Source organism: Protopterus annectens, chromosome 6.part0, assembly GCF_019279795.1.
Source record: "Protopterus annectens isolate FY-2018-M chromosome 6.part0, PAN1.0, whole genome shotgun sequence".
Classification (NCBI taxonomy): Eukaryota; Metazoa; Chordata; order Ceratodontiformes; family Protopteridae; genus Protopterus; species Protopterus annectens.
Genome location: NC_056737.1, coordinates 878,131,357 through 878,150,340, shown reverse-complemented (window position 1 = coordinate 878,150,340; position 18,984 = coordinate 878,131,357). Strand labels below are relative to the sequence as shown.

Sequence of the window (18,984 nt, the reverse complement as noted above, 5' to 3'; positions counted from 1 at the left end):
CAAAATGAAATCACTTTCCACAAGATCTATATCTACATCTGCCGCTTTTCAAGCCAGAATTCCAATGGACATTATATGTGCAGCAGCAACTTGGGCTACCCCTCATACCTTTATTACTCATTACAAATTGGACTTTGCCTTCAGTGGTAGAGCCTCATTTGGTTCCACAGTTCTTAGGAGTATATTTCCATGAGCCACCCGAGGAAAAGGTGCTAGGGACGCTGTCCAATATGTAAGAATGAAGGCGAGATAGGACTACAGAACATAAAGAAGTTATGTACTCACCATAACGTTCCATGTTTGTAGTCCATCTCGCCCTTCATTCTTACAAACCCACCCACCTACCCCTTTCCATGTATCCTTGGAGGATCTGGTGACAAGATAGTATCCATCTTCCTTAGGGTTGGAGACCTTTCATCTTTGTTTTTCCTTGTGCAAATACTTTACTTTATATCACTTGTATAGACAGCAGCAAATGAGATCTGGGGATTCTTACTAGTGCATTATGGGATACCTTCATTGTCATGAGGCAATTTCGAGCTTTGTAATCGGCTGAGTCGGAGCCGAGGATCGGCTCCGAACCCATATGTAAGAATGAAGGGCGAGATGGACTACAAACATGGAACGTTATGGTGAGTACATAACTTCTTTTTTTTAGTGGACTGTCATAAGACTGCATCATACTTTTAAATGGGAACAGCCTCTTTTTAGCCATGTCAGTTTAAAAGTTATGTAAAGTAACCTGAAAAACATTGTTTTTCTGTGGAGAAATTTTTACTTTTTGGGGTTGGTAAATTTAAGTGCTTTTTACTTTGTTTTTCTGTGAGGGATGCTCCAGCCCATAGCTGGCAAATTGGACTCTCTCTTATATCCCCCCGTTCATTCTGATAATGATCTGTTAGAAGGTGAAGCTTCCCAGAATTTGGTATTCGTACAGCTTCTTACATCTAATAGGACCAGTAAAAAGCTGTAGTAATGACTCTCTTATATCCCCACCATTCATTTTGATGATGATCCTGTTTGAAGGTGAAGCTTCCCAGAATTTGAGTCATTCTTGCAGCTTCTTACTGGTCCCATTAGATCTGACCCACTCTTATCTAATCTGCTAGCGAAACTGTATTCTGTAAATAAATTAAAATCTGTTGTGCCATCCCTCAGTTAAGTCTTACTCTGGGACCTCCCCCCCCCCTCCCATGGCTTGCTGTTCCACTAATCTGCAATATAAAAGTAATTACGCCTTTGTATTGCATCATTGTCAGGAAGAGTAATGTATATTCCATTTTTATCCCAGAAGCCCATTACTGGAAAGACTTGCTAGGATAAATTGACACATTTTAGCATTTGTCTGAGTATGAGGTATAGAAAGAATCCTTTTTTTTTTCTTGTGGTCCCTGCCACACTTGATTCCTTAGCTGATATTTGCTGTTTATGACCAAGTCCAGCTAGCCCACTTCCTTCCCAAATACCACATTCAGAAAAATCCTGCCACAATGGACAGGCAGTTTCCCATCATTTCTCTTGCCAGCTCGAATGATGTGGGCATCTTGAGGAAATGTAGCAGTTGCTTCATGTGTACTGACTGTGATATAGGGAAATGTTGCTAGCCCAGCTATCTGGAATTTTGTAAATAATTCTGTGTCATTTGTGAATATTGATATGATTTATACAGAACTGTATGTTATGTACTGAGCTAAAATGTATCCACAGCATGCCTTGCTGACTTAGAACAGAAAATAAGTTGAAATTAGATTGCCTTACGATTGTGCTATAAACGTTCTCTCTTTGTTTCAGTGTAGCAGACAATGTCTAGAGCTAGATGTTTTTGTATTGTCTTGAAAAAGAAGTAATTACTAGGTTTAAAATGTAAAAATGTTTTCTTGTTTTACGACTTTCAGGTTCTGAGCAGACATCTGAGAGAGATGTATTTTTAACACAGAGATGTTAAATTCTGTTAGTTCCTGTTAGGTGACAAAAAGTGATGTCATCCAAGCTAATCAAGCAGTAATATTTGATATAGATTTAAGAACTCTCTCAGAGAGAGACTAGGCATTTTGTATTTTGCCTTGGACCTAGCAAGAACATCCACTCAGCAGCATCATTCGCACTTGCCTTGCTGTAAGTAAGATCTAGGGCATATTAACTCTTTTTAGATTCTGATAGGAATATAGTAAAGATTAGTTCAGATGTTTTCAGTATTTATTTGCGACTGTCCTGCAATGTTGCTTTAAATACTTCCTGTGATTTTGAACTCTGAAGTTGCTGTGTTGATTGACTGAGTATTGTCTTGTTCTTTCATTATTTATTATTAAATATATTTCAACCAAACTTTGTGGCTGATGAGACTCATTTAAGCTTTAAGTACTTGCATATGTATTTGGTGACACTGTACAGGCCACTCCTAAATAGACTTGCTCTTGGTCAGACTACCATTTGGATTAATAGTAACATTGCACACCCTTTGTAAGGGCCTTATAGTAGCTGATAAGTAGGGGTTGGTGGCAGTGGAAACTATCTTATAGTCTTGGCAGAAGGGCATAGTGTTTGTATATAAATAAAATCTCAAAGTGTGTGTGTCAGCTACTTGGACAGGGACACAAAGCACTGGTTGGACAGAGAGGGTGCTGGAGGTCTTGGCTTGGACCCTCAGCTGAGATTTTAACCCTATAGTTGTGCCATTGGCGAGTCTTGTTGGGGATCTGAAGAAAGAGGGAGAAACCAGCCTCAAACTGACTGTGATCTCTCTGTGCTGTTAAGGGAAACTGCACTTTTATTGTGTGTGTGTGTGTGTGTGTGTACTTGTCATCCTCCCAGTGTGTACGTCCCCTAGCTGTTGCCAGTGGTGAGGATTGAGGCTCCTTGATTACTGAGCCAGTGCAGGGGTATCACACTGGGAACCATTTACTCCTAAAGCAAACTTAACACCCTGTGTGAGAGATGTAGAATTGGAGTCAAATTTTCTCACGCAAAAACAAAACTCTAGACATCAAACAGGTTGTCAGCACACATGCTTCACCTCTTCATCTTTCACGCAAACCTCATGTCTCATGCAAAATAAGGTCATGACACACAAACCTACATACACAAAGGTACTGTCTAAAAGCCAACCAAAAAAACTGAGACCTCCCAATTGCACACCATCCACACTCACCACGAAGGCTAAATAAACCACTCCACATATCAGCACACAGATCTGTCTCTCAACAAGTAAGCTCCTAAGCCAAAATGCATCAAATATCTTGGTCATAGGCAACTCCATAGTGAGACACACAGATGTCCCTCTCACCATACTGGATGAGGAGAAGGTCACAGTCAACTGCCTGTCAGATGCCAGGATCTGTCAAATCATACATGCACTCAGGTCATTCAGCAAATACAGTTATGACTCTGTCATAGTCTGTTAGAGTGAATTTCTTGGGATGTAGCTCTCTAGACTATATGAAGAGAGACGTGATGGAACTCCATGATTGTGTCCCAGCCAGGCATGTCCCTAGCCCTAAACAATATTCTACCCTCACGCAGGATAATGCTAAAATATAACAAAAAATGACTGACTTCAACAATTGGCCCAGCTTCTGGTGTCAGTTCAGGGGGATCCAGTATCTGTCAGCCTGGGAGGATATGGTAGACAGACCTCACTTATTTGCTAGAGATGATCTGCACCAGTCCTCCCTAGGTTTTTGGATAGTGGCAAAGGCCCTTGCCTCCTCCATAGTGCCTTTTTTAGACAATGTCAAAACAGCAAGTTTTCCAATGTAACAAAATCTAATAGAGACAAAATCAGGGATGTTCTTCATTCCACATTGCTGCAGTCCTAACTATTGGGTAGTCCGCTGTCCAGTCGGCCCGAATACCAAAGTATATGGCTGACGTCGGTCAAGGCGCATTAGACTTGACGTCAGTACGTCAGGGTACTAATGCGCATGACCGACGCCATATCCTCAGTCTTTTTTGCCGCATGGTCCGATGCAGAAGCAGTTTTGCGAGTGCAGGTTGGCGTTCTGAAAGTTTCTGAAGTCAGAGTTTCAGACCGAATCAAAGTTGGCGAAGTACCCCGTTGGGGAATATTTTGGTTTTCTTGCCTCAGTATTTAACCGGATGTCAGAAAAAGTGAATAACTGTATTTCTTGTGGGAAACAGATACCTCATAGGGATTACCATACTTTGTGTATACCTTGTTTAGGGCCTGAGCACGACGTTGTTGGATGCGCTCTTGTGCTAGATTTAACAAACGCACTATTAAGAGAAGGTTAGACTGTGCCAGGTTAGTGTTTGGGAAGCGTTGTAATTATAAAATGCCGTCGGATGCTCCGACGCCTGCTTCGACCAAAAGCGCAAGGACAAAGCAGCAAAGCCTAGAGTGGAAGAACCGACAGTCCCGGACGTCGGTTCTTTAGAAAACTCAGTGGAGCGGAGGTTCTGCCAGGAGTTTCTTTGGAGTCTCAGGGAGAAACTTTACTGTTACAGGATGTGTCCTCTCAGGAAGTAGGCCAGGCTGAAGGGGCTTCTCAGGTGGCTGTTCTTCCCTCTCTTCCTAAGGTGGTTAGGGCCTCCCCTTCTGTTTCCAAGGCTTCTTTAAGAGGCAGGCCTAGTTTAGCTTCAGTGGGGGTTTCTCCGAGTGTTTCAGGGTCTTTGCCTAAGAAGCATATGCTAAAAATGGCAGAGGGTTTGATTACTATGATTAGAGGTTCTATGCCCCCTCCTGATAAGAGGCCTAGGGTGGAACCTGAGTTTGAGAGTTTTGAGCAATGTTCGGAGGCTTCTGAGTCTTGACTGAAGACTTGCAGGAGTATCCCCTTATTCTGATTCTGATGTGGATGATTCTACTCCTTCAGCTTTGCCTCCTGAGGATTTTTCATTTTCAGAGACTCTGCATTCCATGAGGGAGCATTTTAAATGGGAAGGTCAAGATTTCTCTGATTCCAGGAAGAGGCTTAGAGAATTCTTGTTTTTACCCCAGCATAGGCCTTTAGCTATACCTCCTGTTCTGAATGTGGTAGAAGATGTTTTTGCAGAGGCTTCCCTGAATCCTGATTCTTTGCCTCCTGCCCCAGTTAAACCGGATAGGTACTATAGGGTGCCTGAAGCCCATAAGTATCTTTTTAAGAGTCCTAGGGCAGACCGGAAACTGTCTCTCAGGGGCCTAAAGGTGTGAAGGCTTCTGTTGTTAAAAATCCTGTTCCTCCTGATAGAGGCAAGGGCTTTGGATAGATGGGGAAAGAAAGTGTATACTTCTTCCACTTTAGCCATGAGGGCGTTGAATTGTCAGTTTCATATGTTAAAATATCAGAATTATCTCCTTTCACAATTGAAGTCTAAGGTGGATGCTCTGGCTGAAGGTATTGAGTGTAAAGAGTTGCAGGATTTAGTTCATGTGTCTGAACAGGTGGGTAAGCATTCCTTGCAGTGTGGTTTTGATGCTGTGCAGGCCTCCTCGAGGGTGGCTGCCACTGGTTCTGTTCTTCGTAGGCACGCCTGGTTGAGGGATCAGAATTTAGCTGAGCATGTTAAGACAAGGATTTTGGATGCTCCTTTACAGTCTGATGTGTTGTTTGGTTCGCCTGTGGAAGCAGTTTTAAAGAAAATGGAGGACAAGGCTAAGTCTATGCAAACTGTTAAGGATTTTTTGCAGGTGCAGCCTCCGAAGTTTAGTAGAAATTGGCCTACTAAGGGATGGACATATCCTGCTTATGATTCCCAGTCTAGGGATAGGTCTAGACGTGGTAGGGGCAGAGCTCAAGGTTCTTTTAGGCCTAGAACAGGGAGTTCACCTGCTCAGACTTCTGGTGAGGGCAGGGGTCAGTCCTTTCGTAAACAGACCCAATGACCTGCCTTTTCAGCTGCCAGTACATTCTCGCCTGGCAGCACCTTTGGGAGGAAGGCTGTCTCTTTTCAAAGAAAATTGGGATTTAATTACCCAAGACAGATGGGTTCTGGATATCATTCACCACGGTTACAGGTTTTATTTCCATACCTTGCCTCCTTTCAAAGGCATGCCAGACATTCCTCCTCTACAAAGAACAGAGGCTCACAAGCAAATTGCTCTGTTGCTCCAAATAGGGGCCATTCAGCCAGTTCCTGTGCCAGAAAGGGGCCTAGGATTTTATTCTCGCCTGTTCCTAGTACCGAAGAAGGGGAACACGTGGAGACCAATTTTGGATTTATCTATCCTCAACACTTATCTGGACATTCCCAAGTTCAAAATGTTGACGTTACAACAGCTTTTACCTCTGCTGGGCAAAGATCACTGGATGGTAACTTTAGATCTCCAGGAAGCTTACCTTCATGTGCCTATAAGACTAAGTTGCAGGAAATATCTGCGTTTCGAGCTGGAAATTCTCATTATCAGTTCTCTGCATTGCCCTTTGGCTTATCTACTGCCCAGAGTATTCACAAAGGTTCTGGCTCCAGTGTTAGCTTACTTCAGGCTAAAAGGAATTCAAATCTATCCTTACTTGGGCGACTGCCTGATTCTGGCTCAAGAAAAGGAAGACCTTCTACAGCATTTGGAATATGTGATAGCAGTGCTAAGATGCCTAGGGTATTCTGTGAACGAAATAAAGTCCAGTCTAGTACCCTCTCAAGACATGTGCTTTCTGGGTGTGAGACTGAATACAGCAGCCCAGATGGCCTTTTAACCCCGGACAAACAAAAGAATCTTTCCAGTTACTTCCATCAACTATCTCTTCAGTCCGGGCTGACTGCAAGGACAGTCCTTCAAGCCTTAGGGTTCATGGCATCTTGTATTCTGGTGCTTCCCAATGCCAAACTGCATATGAGGAAGCTGCAATGGTATCTCAAAAATGTATGGACACAGCACTGCCAGGATTTGGACACTGTCATTCAAATAATACCTTGCATTCAAAAGGAATTTTTGTGGTGGGCTCAGGAATGTCACCTAAACAAGGGACTCTCTGTGACCCGGCCAGAGGCGAGTCAGATTCTAACGACAGATGCCTCAGACATTGCTTGGGGAGCTCATCTACATGGAAAGTGGATACAAGACAAGTGGCATGCCAGACTACAGCATCTACATATCAACATGAAAGAGATGTTAGCAGTCCAGTTTGCATTAATGGCTTTCAAGGAGTTACTTCTTCCAGGGCAGGTGTTGATTCTAACAGACAACACAACTGTCATGTGGTACATCAACAAACAAGGGGGAACACATTCTTACCCATTGTGCAGGCAAGCAATGATTTTATGGGAGACTGCGCTCAGCTTGCAACTAACTCTTCAGGCAAGGTTTCTGCCGGGAGCACAGAACTCCTTAGCAGATGTGTTAAGCAGACAAATCATGGATCCCCACGAGTGGAAACTGGATCTTCATGTATTTCAAAATTGACAGTGTCATGGGGAACTCCAGACATAGATCTGTTCGCTTCTCCACTAAACCACCAGCTGCCAAAGTTTTGCACAAAGAGGTTTCATCACACAGCTTGGAAAGTGGATGCTCTTTCTTTCAGTTGGAAAAATCTTCATGTGTATGCTTTTCCACCTCTGCCTCTTCTCCCAAAGGTGCTTCTAAAGGTCAGACAAGACAAGCCAAGGATGATTTTAATAGCTCCAGATTGGCCTCGGCAGCACTGGTACCCATTACTGAGGAGTCTGGTAAGGAAGCCTCCATGGCCTTTACCCTTGATTCCACACCTGTTGTCTCAGACGGACGGTCACCTGCTCAATGTCAAGCTTCACTCTCTTCATCTGACAGCCTGGCATATTCTGTTTTGAAACACAGCAGGTCTCAACTTCCTCAACAAGTTTTAAATGTGATTATGGAAGCCAGAAGACCTAGTACAAGGAAAGTGTACGCAGAAAAATGGAAGAGATTTTTATTTTGGACTGCAGCAAAGAATTTGGAGATTTCTGAGCCTAATTTGAGTGTGGCTCTTCAATATCTTACTGAGTTATTGGACAAAGGTTTGTCTTTCTCTTCCATTAAGATTCATGCTGCAGCAATTTCAGCTCACTATGATTGTGACCCACCATTGTTTTCACATCCTTTGTTCAAGCAATTTCTTAGGGGGGCAAAGAATATAAGACCCCCACGTAGAGCTCCTACTCCTGCTTGGGATCTCAATTTTGTGTTGGAGAAACTTTCTCTACAACCTTTTGAGCCTGCGGCTACTGCTGAATTGAAATACTTGTCATGGAAGACTGCTTTTTTGTTGGCCATTACTTCTGCAAGAAGGGTTTCTGAGTTGCAGGCCCTTATGGCGGTTGAGCCTTTTTTGATTTTTCATAAGGATAGGGTATCATTACGTACTAATCCTTCCTTTATGCCTAAGGTGGTTTCTAGTGTGGCTTTAAACCAAACTATTCATTTGCCTACTTTTTATGCAGATCCCCAAAATAAAGGGGAAAAGATTTTGCACACTTTAGATGTACACAGGCAATTGCGTTATTATTTAAGCAGGACTAAGGATTTTAGGCAGTCTCAGCAGTTGTTTGTTTCTTTTGCTTTGAGTTCGCAGGGCAAGCCTGTGTCAAAACAAACTATTTCTAGGTGGATTGGGTTTTGCATTGCATTTTGTTATTCCCATCATGGCAAGGAGATTCCAGCTGGGATTAGGCCTCATTCCACTAGGGCTACTGCCACTTCAACAGCATTTCTGAGGGGGGTGGCAACTAAGGATATTTTGGAGGCAGCTACTTGGAGTTCAGTGCATACTTTCTCTAAGCATTATCACCTTCCTCTCTACTCTAAGTCTAGGGCTGGTTTTGCCACAGCTATTTTGCAAGGCATGTTGTCAGCTCCTGCTTCCTTACGATTTGCCAGCCTCCCTTACCTCTGCTTTGGGATTCTACCCAATAGTTAGGACTGCAGCAATGTGGAATGAAGAACATAGTACAGTTTTGTACCTACCATAAATGTAGATGTTCGAGGATCCACATTGCTGCAGTGCAATTTACCCTCCCTCCTTCCCCTCTGTGTTTAGGGGTGGTTGTGTAGGTGAGGTTATATTCTGGTAATTTTGTATATATTGTACATATTTTTGGTGCAGGTATGTTGGGAGTTTTTGGTTTTGGCCTTGTCTTTTTAGGGTCTTCTGACATCTGGGGCAAGAAAAGACTGAGGATATGGCGTCGGTCATGCGCATTAGTACCCTGACGTACTGACGTCAGTCTAATGCGTCTTGACCGACGTCAGCCATATACTTTGGTATTCGGGCCGACTGGACAGCGGACTACCCAATAGTTAGGACTGCAGCAATGTGGATCCTCGAACATCTACATTTATGGTAGGTACAAAACTGTACTTGTGCTGCATAATGCTAGGAATTTAAACATGAAACTGCACTCCCTGGAAACACTCCTCACTTTGGAGTATGCCGACTTCTTTGCCGTTATCGAGGCATGGTTCAAGGCTGTTGAGAGCACCCTGGCTGTGCAAGGCTGCCATGCCTTCCACACGTTTAGACCTCAAAATGAGTATGAAGGAACCAAAGATGGAGGTGTTTACATCTTCATTAAAACCAAATACACTTCGAGAGTGGCTAGACAGCATGACTCTCTTGAACTACTCCATGTTAAATTAACTATTGGGAAAGTACCATACCACATCATTGCTAGCTATAGATCCCCCACCATGAACCAGAATAAGCACATTGCCTACCTTGATTTACTGGAATCCCTTGCCATGCAACCCAGTGCCTCAGTCATTGGAAATTTCAACTATCCTTCCATAGACTGGGGGATATACACAAGTAAAAACACGCTCATCCAGAGGTTTCTAGACTTAAACACAAATGCTCTGGAGCAGATAGTCTGCACCCCCACTAGGGGCTCTGATGTTCTGGACATAGTACTCGTCAACATTGGGGGGGTTCACTGAACTTCCCCATATGTAATGCCTTCCCTGGCTATGTTAGACCACAAGTCTGTCTTGTTTGAAGTAACAACTGGAACCGACACCCTCACAGGAACAAAAATTATAAAAAAAAAAAACTTCACCAAAGGTAACTACAGCGTACTAAGTGATTGGTATAAAAAACTTCATGCCACCCACAATCACATACACCAGTGATCACTATGCTGAAGTTTATGCAGATACCCTGTACAAACACTTAAGTGACTGCATAAACTCTGTTGTACATGTACATGACCAGATCAAAACTAAGTCTTCCCATAAAAGCAAGCCACCATGGTGGATTTCAAGTATAAACGAATTTTATAACGAGGAAGAAACTATTGTCCAAAAGCAACAGGACTATCACTTTGCAGAAGAAAAGTTACCTCATAAGCCTAAACAGGAAAATCTATGTGCCAAATTGGTTGTAGATGGGGTCACTCATACTACACCAGAAAATATTGCCAACCACTAGCTGACAGATTCGGCATAAACTTCACCCCTACAGATTCAGCATAAACTTCACCCTTGTCCTCAACTACCATATCCTAAAGCATACTTGACACCAGTATCTCTAGAGAACATGTTATTTCTGTGCTTGCCAAGGCCAAAAACACTGCCTCAGTGGGACCAGGTAATATTCCAGGTTGTTTACTAAATCTGAAACAAGACCTAGCAGACCCACTTGGCATTCTCTTTAATCATAGTTTGAGAACTGGCTTTGTTCCTGCAGAATGGAGAACAGCAGCAGAAATCCCCTGCACAAGGGGGGATTGGGCAATCAACTGACCCTGGGAACTATAGACCCATAGGTCTAATCAGCCTCATCTGCAAGGCCATGGAAGAATTATTATCATGGACCTTCCCAACAAGGACATAGGCGACCTCCAAATGTGGACCCAACCCCGTTTGGCTTTAAGGGTAGATCATGCTTATTAAACCTGGTAGACTTCTTTAAGCAGCTTATCCTGACCTTGCCAAGGCTTTTGACACAATTCCCCTCTCTGGCATCATTAAGAAACTGTCCTAGATGGGGATTAACCCTTGCATTACTAGATGGGTAGCTATTTGGCTCACTGACAGAACGCACTCTCAAAATTGGTGAATCCACCTCCTCCACTAGACATGTCACCAGTGGAGTACCACAGGGGTCTATGCTGGGCCCCTTACTATTTGGCAGCTACTTCTCAGAAGTCCGGGCTAAAGTAGATGGCCTCTGGCTCACCAAGTTCGCTGAGGGTTTCAAACTAGGAGCAATCATTGAGTCCCCCAATGATGTCAGCATATTAAGAAGGGGTAACACAAACAAACGATTGGTGCCAAAGCACCAAAAACTAAATACAAAAAAAATGCATTGTTATTCCCTTTGACAAAATGGAATTCCCTACAAATTACAATATTGACAGCATCCCCCTGAGTTCCAACCCAGTGGTGCGAGACTTAGGAACACAGGTTGGTAACGATCTGAACATTGACCACCAAGTTTCCACAGTGGTAAGAAAAGCCATCTATGCAGTGCACCTCATAAGCAAGGGCATAGCATCCAGGCTAAGGGACATTGTAACTCCACTGTACTCTACCTTCTTCAGACCACTAATAGATGTTCTTCGTGTTTCACTGTTGCAGTCATTACATTTGGGTAATCTGCTGGCAGGTTGCCCTCAGTTGGCCTGATTAACAAAGTCTTGGGTCCTGCGTCGGTTGCTCTCCCTTCTTCCATGACATCAGGTCGTCAGGGGTATAAAACATGCAGCCGACCCCATTACATCAGTCTTTCTTGCCATGCGGTGCCCGAAGCAGAAGCAGTTCGCAAGTGCCAGTTGGCAGACTCCTGTAATTTTTGTTTTCGAGTTTCCGAACCAAACTTTTCAACTTAAAAAGCCAAGTACCTCATTGGGGAAACCTTTTCTTGCTCCTTACCGATGTCAGTAAAAGTTAATAATTGCATTACTTATGGAAAGCAAGTACCTCGTAAAGATTTTCATTCGTACTGTATTCCTTGCCTAGGCCCTGACTACAACGTACCTTGCTGTCGGTTTTGTGCTTTATTTAATCAGTGCACTAGCCATCGTTGGCACATTTTTGCCTCTAAATATTTTGGTTCTCTGTTTAATTATTCAGATATGCCATCAGTTCGCCATCCAACTACCGGGATTCAGAAAAAAACACAACGATAGAGACAGGCCGCCGAGGTCCAAAACTGCCAATGATGCTTCTCCTAAGCTAGTCACCAGTTCGCCGATACTCAGTGAGGCACTTTCGCAGCCCCTGATACCTGCTACTTCTGATTCGCAGGCCTCTACTGAGACCCATTCGGAGTCCGGGATGCAGCGAGATGCTTCACCTATGGAACTCACGGATGTCTCTACCTTGGATGGGTCCAGAGCCGCTGTGCAGGGTACCGGCTTCTGAGGGTGTTTTCAGGCCTACAGACTTGCATATTATATCTACACCGCCTTCATTACTAAGGCCTAAATCTCGATCTATGTCTAAAAAAACGACGGCCAGGCCACATGTTCAGGCCCCTATGCCTAAAAAACAAATGATCAAAATGGCTGAAGATCTAATTATCGTAATCAGGGGTAGTCAACCCCCCCCCCCCCCCACACACACACACACACACACACAAGAAGGCCTAGGGCTGAGCTTTGATTATGAATCTTCTGATCAGGATTCTGTTTCTTCTAATGACCTGGATTTGTCTATACCTACTTATGAGGATTCTGATGCAGAGGATTCCATTCCCTCTGCTTCCCTTCCTGAGGATTTTTCTTTTGGGGAAACTTTACATACTTTAAGGGAGCATTTCCACTGGGAAAGTCAGAAATTTTCTGATTCAAAAAAAGAGGCTTAGGGATTTCCTTCTTCTACCTCAGCATAGCCCTTTGGCTATACCTCCTGTACTAGACATTGTTGATGATGTGCTCTCAGAATCCAGTTTGGCCCCCGATTCCCTGCTTCCGGCTCCTAGTAAACCTGACAGATACTACAGGGTTCCTGAGTCCCACAAGTTCCTTTTCAAAAATCCTGTTGCAGATCCAGAAACCATTTCTCAGGGGCCCAAGGGCATTAAGGCTTCTACTGCTAAAAATCCTATCCCTTCTGATAGAGACTCCAGGGCGCTTGATAGATGGGGTAAAAAGGTTTATACTTCTGCAGCCTTGACAATCAGAGCTTTAAACTGCCAATTTCATATGTTAAAATATCAGCAGCATATTATCGGATTGCTTAAACAGAAATTTATGTTGATTCCTGGCTGTGTGGAAAATAAAGATTTACAGGATTTAATGCATTCTGTTTGCAATGTGGTTTTGATTCTTTAGAGGCCTTCTGCAGGGCTGCTGTTAATGGGTCTGTACTTAGAAGGCATGGTTGGCTTAAGAAGCAATCTTTGCCTGATCATGTTAAAGCTAAATTGTTGGATGCTCCTTTAAATCAAGCCCGCCTGTTTGGCAATAAGGCTGAAGAAGTTCTAAAAAACATAGAAGATAAAGCTAAATTTATGCAGACTTAAAAGATTTCTTACAAGTGCAACCTCCAAGATTTAGTAGACACTGGCCTACTAAGAATTGGTCTTTTCCATGACTGGAGTTCCTATGGTGGGCAGAGGCCTGCCACCAAACAAAGGGACTGCCATTCACACTACCCCCTGCCGCTCAAACAATAACTATAGATGCATCAGACTATGCATGGGGGGGCTCACCTGGCAGGGAAGTGCATTCAGGGCAAATGGAACCCAAATCAAACGCACCTACATATCATCCTGGCAGGGAAGTGCATTCAGGGCAAATGGAACCCAAATCAAACGCACCTACATATCAATAAAAAAAAATGTTAGCTGTACAGAATGCTCTGATGGCCTTCAAGGACTACATTCTTCCAGGACAACTAATGGTAAAGACGGACAATACCACGGTTATGTGGTACATAAACAAGCGGGGGGTATACATTCCTACCCACTCCTGCAGTCTAGCCATGGCATTGTGGAACACAGCCTTGAGCTACCAAGTGCACCTACAAGCTCAATTCCTGCCAGGAAAGTTGAATACACTGGCAGACGGACTAAGCAGGAAAACTCAGACCCACACAAGTGGAAACTGGAACCACGGATTTTCAACATGTTTACAAGCAAATGGGGGAGCCCAGACATAGATCTATATTTGCCTCCCCCCAGAACTACCAGTTGGACAAGTTTTGCACAAGGACTCCCCACAAACAAGCCTGGAAAGTGGATGCTCTGTCCTTCAGCTGGAAAAACCTATCAATCTACGCCTTTCCCCCTCTGCCTCTGCTCTCCAGAGGTCTGCTAAAAGTTAAACAGGACAAACCAAGGATGATTTTGATTGCTCCAGACTGGCTGCGCCAACACTGGTACCCATTCCTGCACAGTGTGTCGCAAATATCTCCATGGCACCTGCCTCACACCCCTTCCCTGCTGTCTCAGCAGGAGAACCAATTTCTGCACCCTCAGCTTCCAACATTGAACCTTGCAACCTGGCGAATCACTTAAATTCATCCTTATCATCCCTCAGCAAACCTGTGATGGATGTCATTTTGGAGGCGAGAAGACCTAGTACTAGAAAATCATGCTGACAAATGGAAAAGATTCTGTGCCTGGAACCATTCTTTAGGGATGAGCACAGCAGTGCCCAATTTACTTCAGATTTTGCAATACTTGACTGAAATGCTTCACAAGGGCCTGTTTTTTTCCTCTATTAAAATCCACGCCTCAGCTTTTTCAGCTCACTGTAACACAGAACCACCCCTCTTCTCTCATCCTCTGCTCAAGCAGCATCTCAGAGGGGCAAAGAACTTGAAACCACCCAGGAGAGCTCCTACCCCTGCCTGGGACCTTAACTTTGTTTTGGAGACTCTCACTCTACCTCCTTTCGAGCCAGCTGCTACTGCAGATTTAACATTTCTTTCTTGGAAAACAACCTTCCTTTTAGCAATCACTAGAAGGATATCGGAATTACAGGCCCTTATGGCAGTGGAGCCTTTCATCATCTTTCATGCGGACAGGGTATCTCTCAGGACCAATCCATCCTTCATGTCCAAGGTGGTTTCCAGTGTGGCTCTTAATCAGCCCATTCATTTGCCAAACTTCTTCCCCAATTCACAGAACAAAGGGGAATGGATTCTGCATTCCTTGGATGTGCACAGACAACGTAAATTCTACTTGGACAGGACTAAATCTCAAAGAAAATCTGAACAATTGCTGGTAGCATTTGCTGCAGGGCCAGAGGGGAAGGCTATTTCAAAACAATTTCTGAATGGATAAGCCATTGCATTCATTTCTGCTGTAAGCACCATGGAAAACCTATCCCCCAGGGGATCAGATCTCACTCCACCAGGGCTGCATCTACTTCTGCAGCCTTTCTCAGAGGTGTTCCTACCAGGGGTATTCTAGAAGCTGCTGCCTGGAGTTCTGTACATACTTTCACCAAGCATCATCATTTACCAATTTTCTCTAAATCCAGAGCTGGCTTTGCCACTGCTGTCTTGCAGGGCCTTATAGCTGTCCCTAATGCTGTATAAACTCCTCCTCCCAACCACAGCTTTGGGAATCTACTCAAATGTAATGACTGCAACAGTGAAACACGAAGAACATAGTACAGTTGTGTACACTTACCATAAATGTAGATGTTTGAGTGTATTCACTGTTGCAGTCCTGGTTACCCTCACTCCAGCTCCCTACTTTTCTCTGGCTATGTCTCTTCTTTCCTTTACTAAGCTTAAAAGCTTTTTGGTGTATTTGCTTTTGGTTGGAGGTATACTTTTGTGTTTTTAATTTAATTTACTCCCCATTAGGGGGGCATGTGACATCTGGGGCAAGAAAAACTGATGTAATGGGGTCAGCTGCATGTTTTATATCCCTGATGACCTGACGTCATGGAAGAAGGAACAGCAACCGACGCAGGACCCAAGACTTTGCTAATCAGGCTGACTGAGAGCAACCTGCCAGCAGATTACCCAAATGTAATGACTGCAGCAGGGAATACACTCGAACATCTACATTTGTGGTAAGTGTACAGAACTGTACTATTATAATGCACCGTTTTGCATGTACCTCACTAGACACCTGCAGCAGCTGGAGAGACCTCAGAGGTTTTAATTAAGAAAATATAGGGACTCCAAACCATGGCCAGTGGTGGACAGGCTGAAAGCCCCATCGCTTTACTCTATATTGTAGGTTGCTGAGAGGTGACTTGTGCCTGGCCTATAGGGCAATCTCCAACTCTGCCCTTTGGAAATTCTACATGTCCCAAAGTCAAATGGCTCAAGAATCGCTCGTTCTAAGGATCTCAACCTAGTCTGCGACATTATCAGATCATGTTGGAGAGATGGATATGTCTCTCAGACTGCTGCTTCTCTGGAATAGATTCCCTGCTCACATAAAACAGAGCTCATCACGAACCCTATTCAAACGCAACCTTGCTAATTGGATGGGAGACTGCAAATTGGCCCCTGGGATGTCACACGTCCCTCATGGGCAGGGGTAGTCAGTTGATAACAGACCCACTCTATTCAAAAATTCGTTCTGCGAACTACCCAAAAAAGAACAAATGGGGGGATACTTGGGACTAATATGGCTAGGCTTGTAAGGGCTGTAACCTCTTATGAACCTATATTTTTGACAGTAATGTGGGTGCCCTTCCAGTCATTTGTATTTTCAGTAGGTCAAGATGGTTTGTTCTTGGCATCTTTGAAAGTTTCCATTTTGAAACATCTTCCAGCAGCAGCCTCTGTTGTGACTCTCTACCTCCTTGATGTTTATATTTTATTTTGGAAAATGTAACTTGGGTACACTTTGGGCCAGCAGCAGTAACTAAATTTGTTTACATTTTGCAAAAACTGTTCATGGTAACTTGTCACTTTTGCCAAGAGACATTTGGATTATAGTAGGCATTGCGTTTGAGGCTTAACCTGCAATGGATACCATACACCCAGCCAGTCTACAAAGCTTCAGCCATTTTCCTTGTGCACCATATGTCCACAGTTAGTATGAGTAGGCATACCATTACAAGAGAGATGTAAATGCACCAAAACACAACTGTCATTTCACTTGTCTGAGAATACAGGCTGTTAGCATGGTGTCTAGTTTTTCTTTACAGTTGGAACTTAAATTGTATTCTGTATATCACATAACTATTTCCATGAAAGCAGAAAGTTATTCTAGAATGTTCAATACTTTGATTTTTTTTCTTTCAGGAGCCTGCTAAATTGGGAAAGAGCAGTAAAAGTGGAAAAGATGGTCAAGAAAATCAAGACAATGAGGTAAATCAAAGTCAAGGAAATGTACATGTAAGTTGCAGTATCTATCCCTGTGCCCCTTTTTTAATTGAAAGAAATTGTGATCTTCAGCAGCTAGAAGTGTAATTCTGTAATAAAAACGTAGGCAGTGCTTTCTTTATGAAATAATTAAGTGGAAAAAAATATTTCAGTGAGGGTTGAGCAGTAGGGGCTTGAAGAGGGATTGTAGCAAATTGTTGTAGAGCCAGCTACGTGAATATTTTCCACAGACTAGACTGGAGGTGAAATGTGCACAATTAATTGTGGATCGTGGCATATGCAGGTCTTTCATGACTGTTTTCATATATATTCTTTTGAATATGTTGGATTGTTTAAGTTGAAAATGAAATTTTTTAGTGCATTTTCCAAACCAGGGAACAGGTGCTCTTAATGTTTTTTTTTTTTTTTTTTTTTTTTTTTTAAGGACTGCAAAGACTCTTGCTTTTATTAGAGCTTCTCAAAAAACTGTGTCACAAGACCAGAAATGAAAAAAACAAAACGACAAAATGGCAATTAAATATAAACATTCTTTAATAAAACAAAAAACAACTAGTAAGCGCTTTCATTCACATAGAACTTCTTCAGACCTAAAGACGTTCTATGTGAATGAAAGCGCTTACTGGTTGTATTTTGATTTACTAGAGTGTTTATATTTAATTTCCGTTTTGTTTTTTCACTCTTGCTTTTATCTTATACTGATCTGTAATGGCACCAGAGTAGACTTCACGGTTCACTTTAAAATTTTATGCATATATATATATATATATATATATATATATATATATATATATATATATATATATATATATATATATATATATATATATATATGCATATATATATATATATATATGCATCTTCCCTGCCCCTCATAAAAAAAAAAAATAATGTAAGTTTCATTATTTAATGCAGTTCAGAAACTAAATGTTGTTTGAAAACTGGCGAACATACTTTAGGCATGCCACCTTTTTAGTTGCCCAGACTGGGACATTTTTGTGGTAAAATGAGATTTTGCGGGACAAAGAGTATATCTATCCCATTTCTTTACCATTAGTATTTACTGAGCTGTAGTGCCCCCTCAAGCTAAAATGCTGAATACCAGTTGAATATTCATGACGTCAGTGAAGACATCCCTATGAATATTCACTTATTATTCGAACAGGAATAAAGAATAGCAGATGCCATTTGAATACAGTTTTTATGTTGGCAAAACATAAGATGTTATGTGATCCTATCTCGCCTACATTCTGACTGATGGGTTCGGAGCCGATCCCTCGGCTCCGACTCGGCACGCTTATGCCAAAGAGCGAAGTCTCTTATTGGCTGAGCTTACTATATCCCAGGATGCACCACTACCAGTCCCCCAGATCTCGTTTGCTGCTAATCTGCGAAGACGTGGTCTCGAGCTGGCTGAGCTAAGTAGTAATTTTACTAACTTTTTCTGTCAGGAATTTCTTGTTCTATTCACAAAAGCTGTATTAACGGCTATGCTTCACTTTGTGTGTGTTTGGAGTTTGTTAAAGACTTGTTGTGTGATTGGGTTGAGTTTGGTAGGCCTCCTTCATCTTAGGGCCTTCCCGGTCAGTCAACCTCCTTAAAACTTACAGGGTTTCAAAATACCCTTGTTTTTGCAAAGTGATAACTGTAACCTATTATTAGGTAGTGTTAAACAGAAAGTCAGTTGTATTTTTCTGTCAAAATCACTTGTTTTTTTTTCCATAATGTCTCAAAATCCTAGGCCTTGGGCTTCAAAAATGCACCAAATGCAGTTTTAAAATGTCCATCACAGGCGATCACTCTCTGTGTGTGTTGTTTGGGTGCAAAACACTTACAGGAGTCATGCA

The 18,984-nt window shown here is 42.7% G+C and overlaps 1 protein-coding gene across 4 annotated transcripts in view; it reads left to right on the top strand.

Moving 5' to 3' along the window:
• Positions 1-18,984, top strand: part of PPP2R5C (protein phosphatase 2 regulatory subunit B'gamma) — a 2,766,797-nt gene that overhangs the window by 112,751 nt on the left and 2,635,062 nt on the right. For 2 of the 4 annotated variants that reach the window (XM_044074548.1, XM_044074546.1), the window contains exon 2: positions 17,060-17,125. In XM_044074548.1, coding sequence (XP_043930483.1) covers positions 17,060-17,125 — 66 coding nt within the window. Of the gene's footprint in view, positions 1-17,059; positions 17,153-18,984 lie in introns of all 4 variants that reach the window. The other 2 variants (XM_044074547.1, XM_044074545.1) reach the window with 1 other exon arrangement.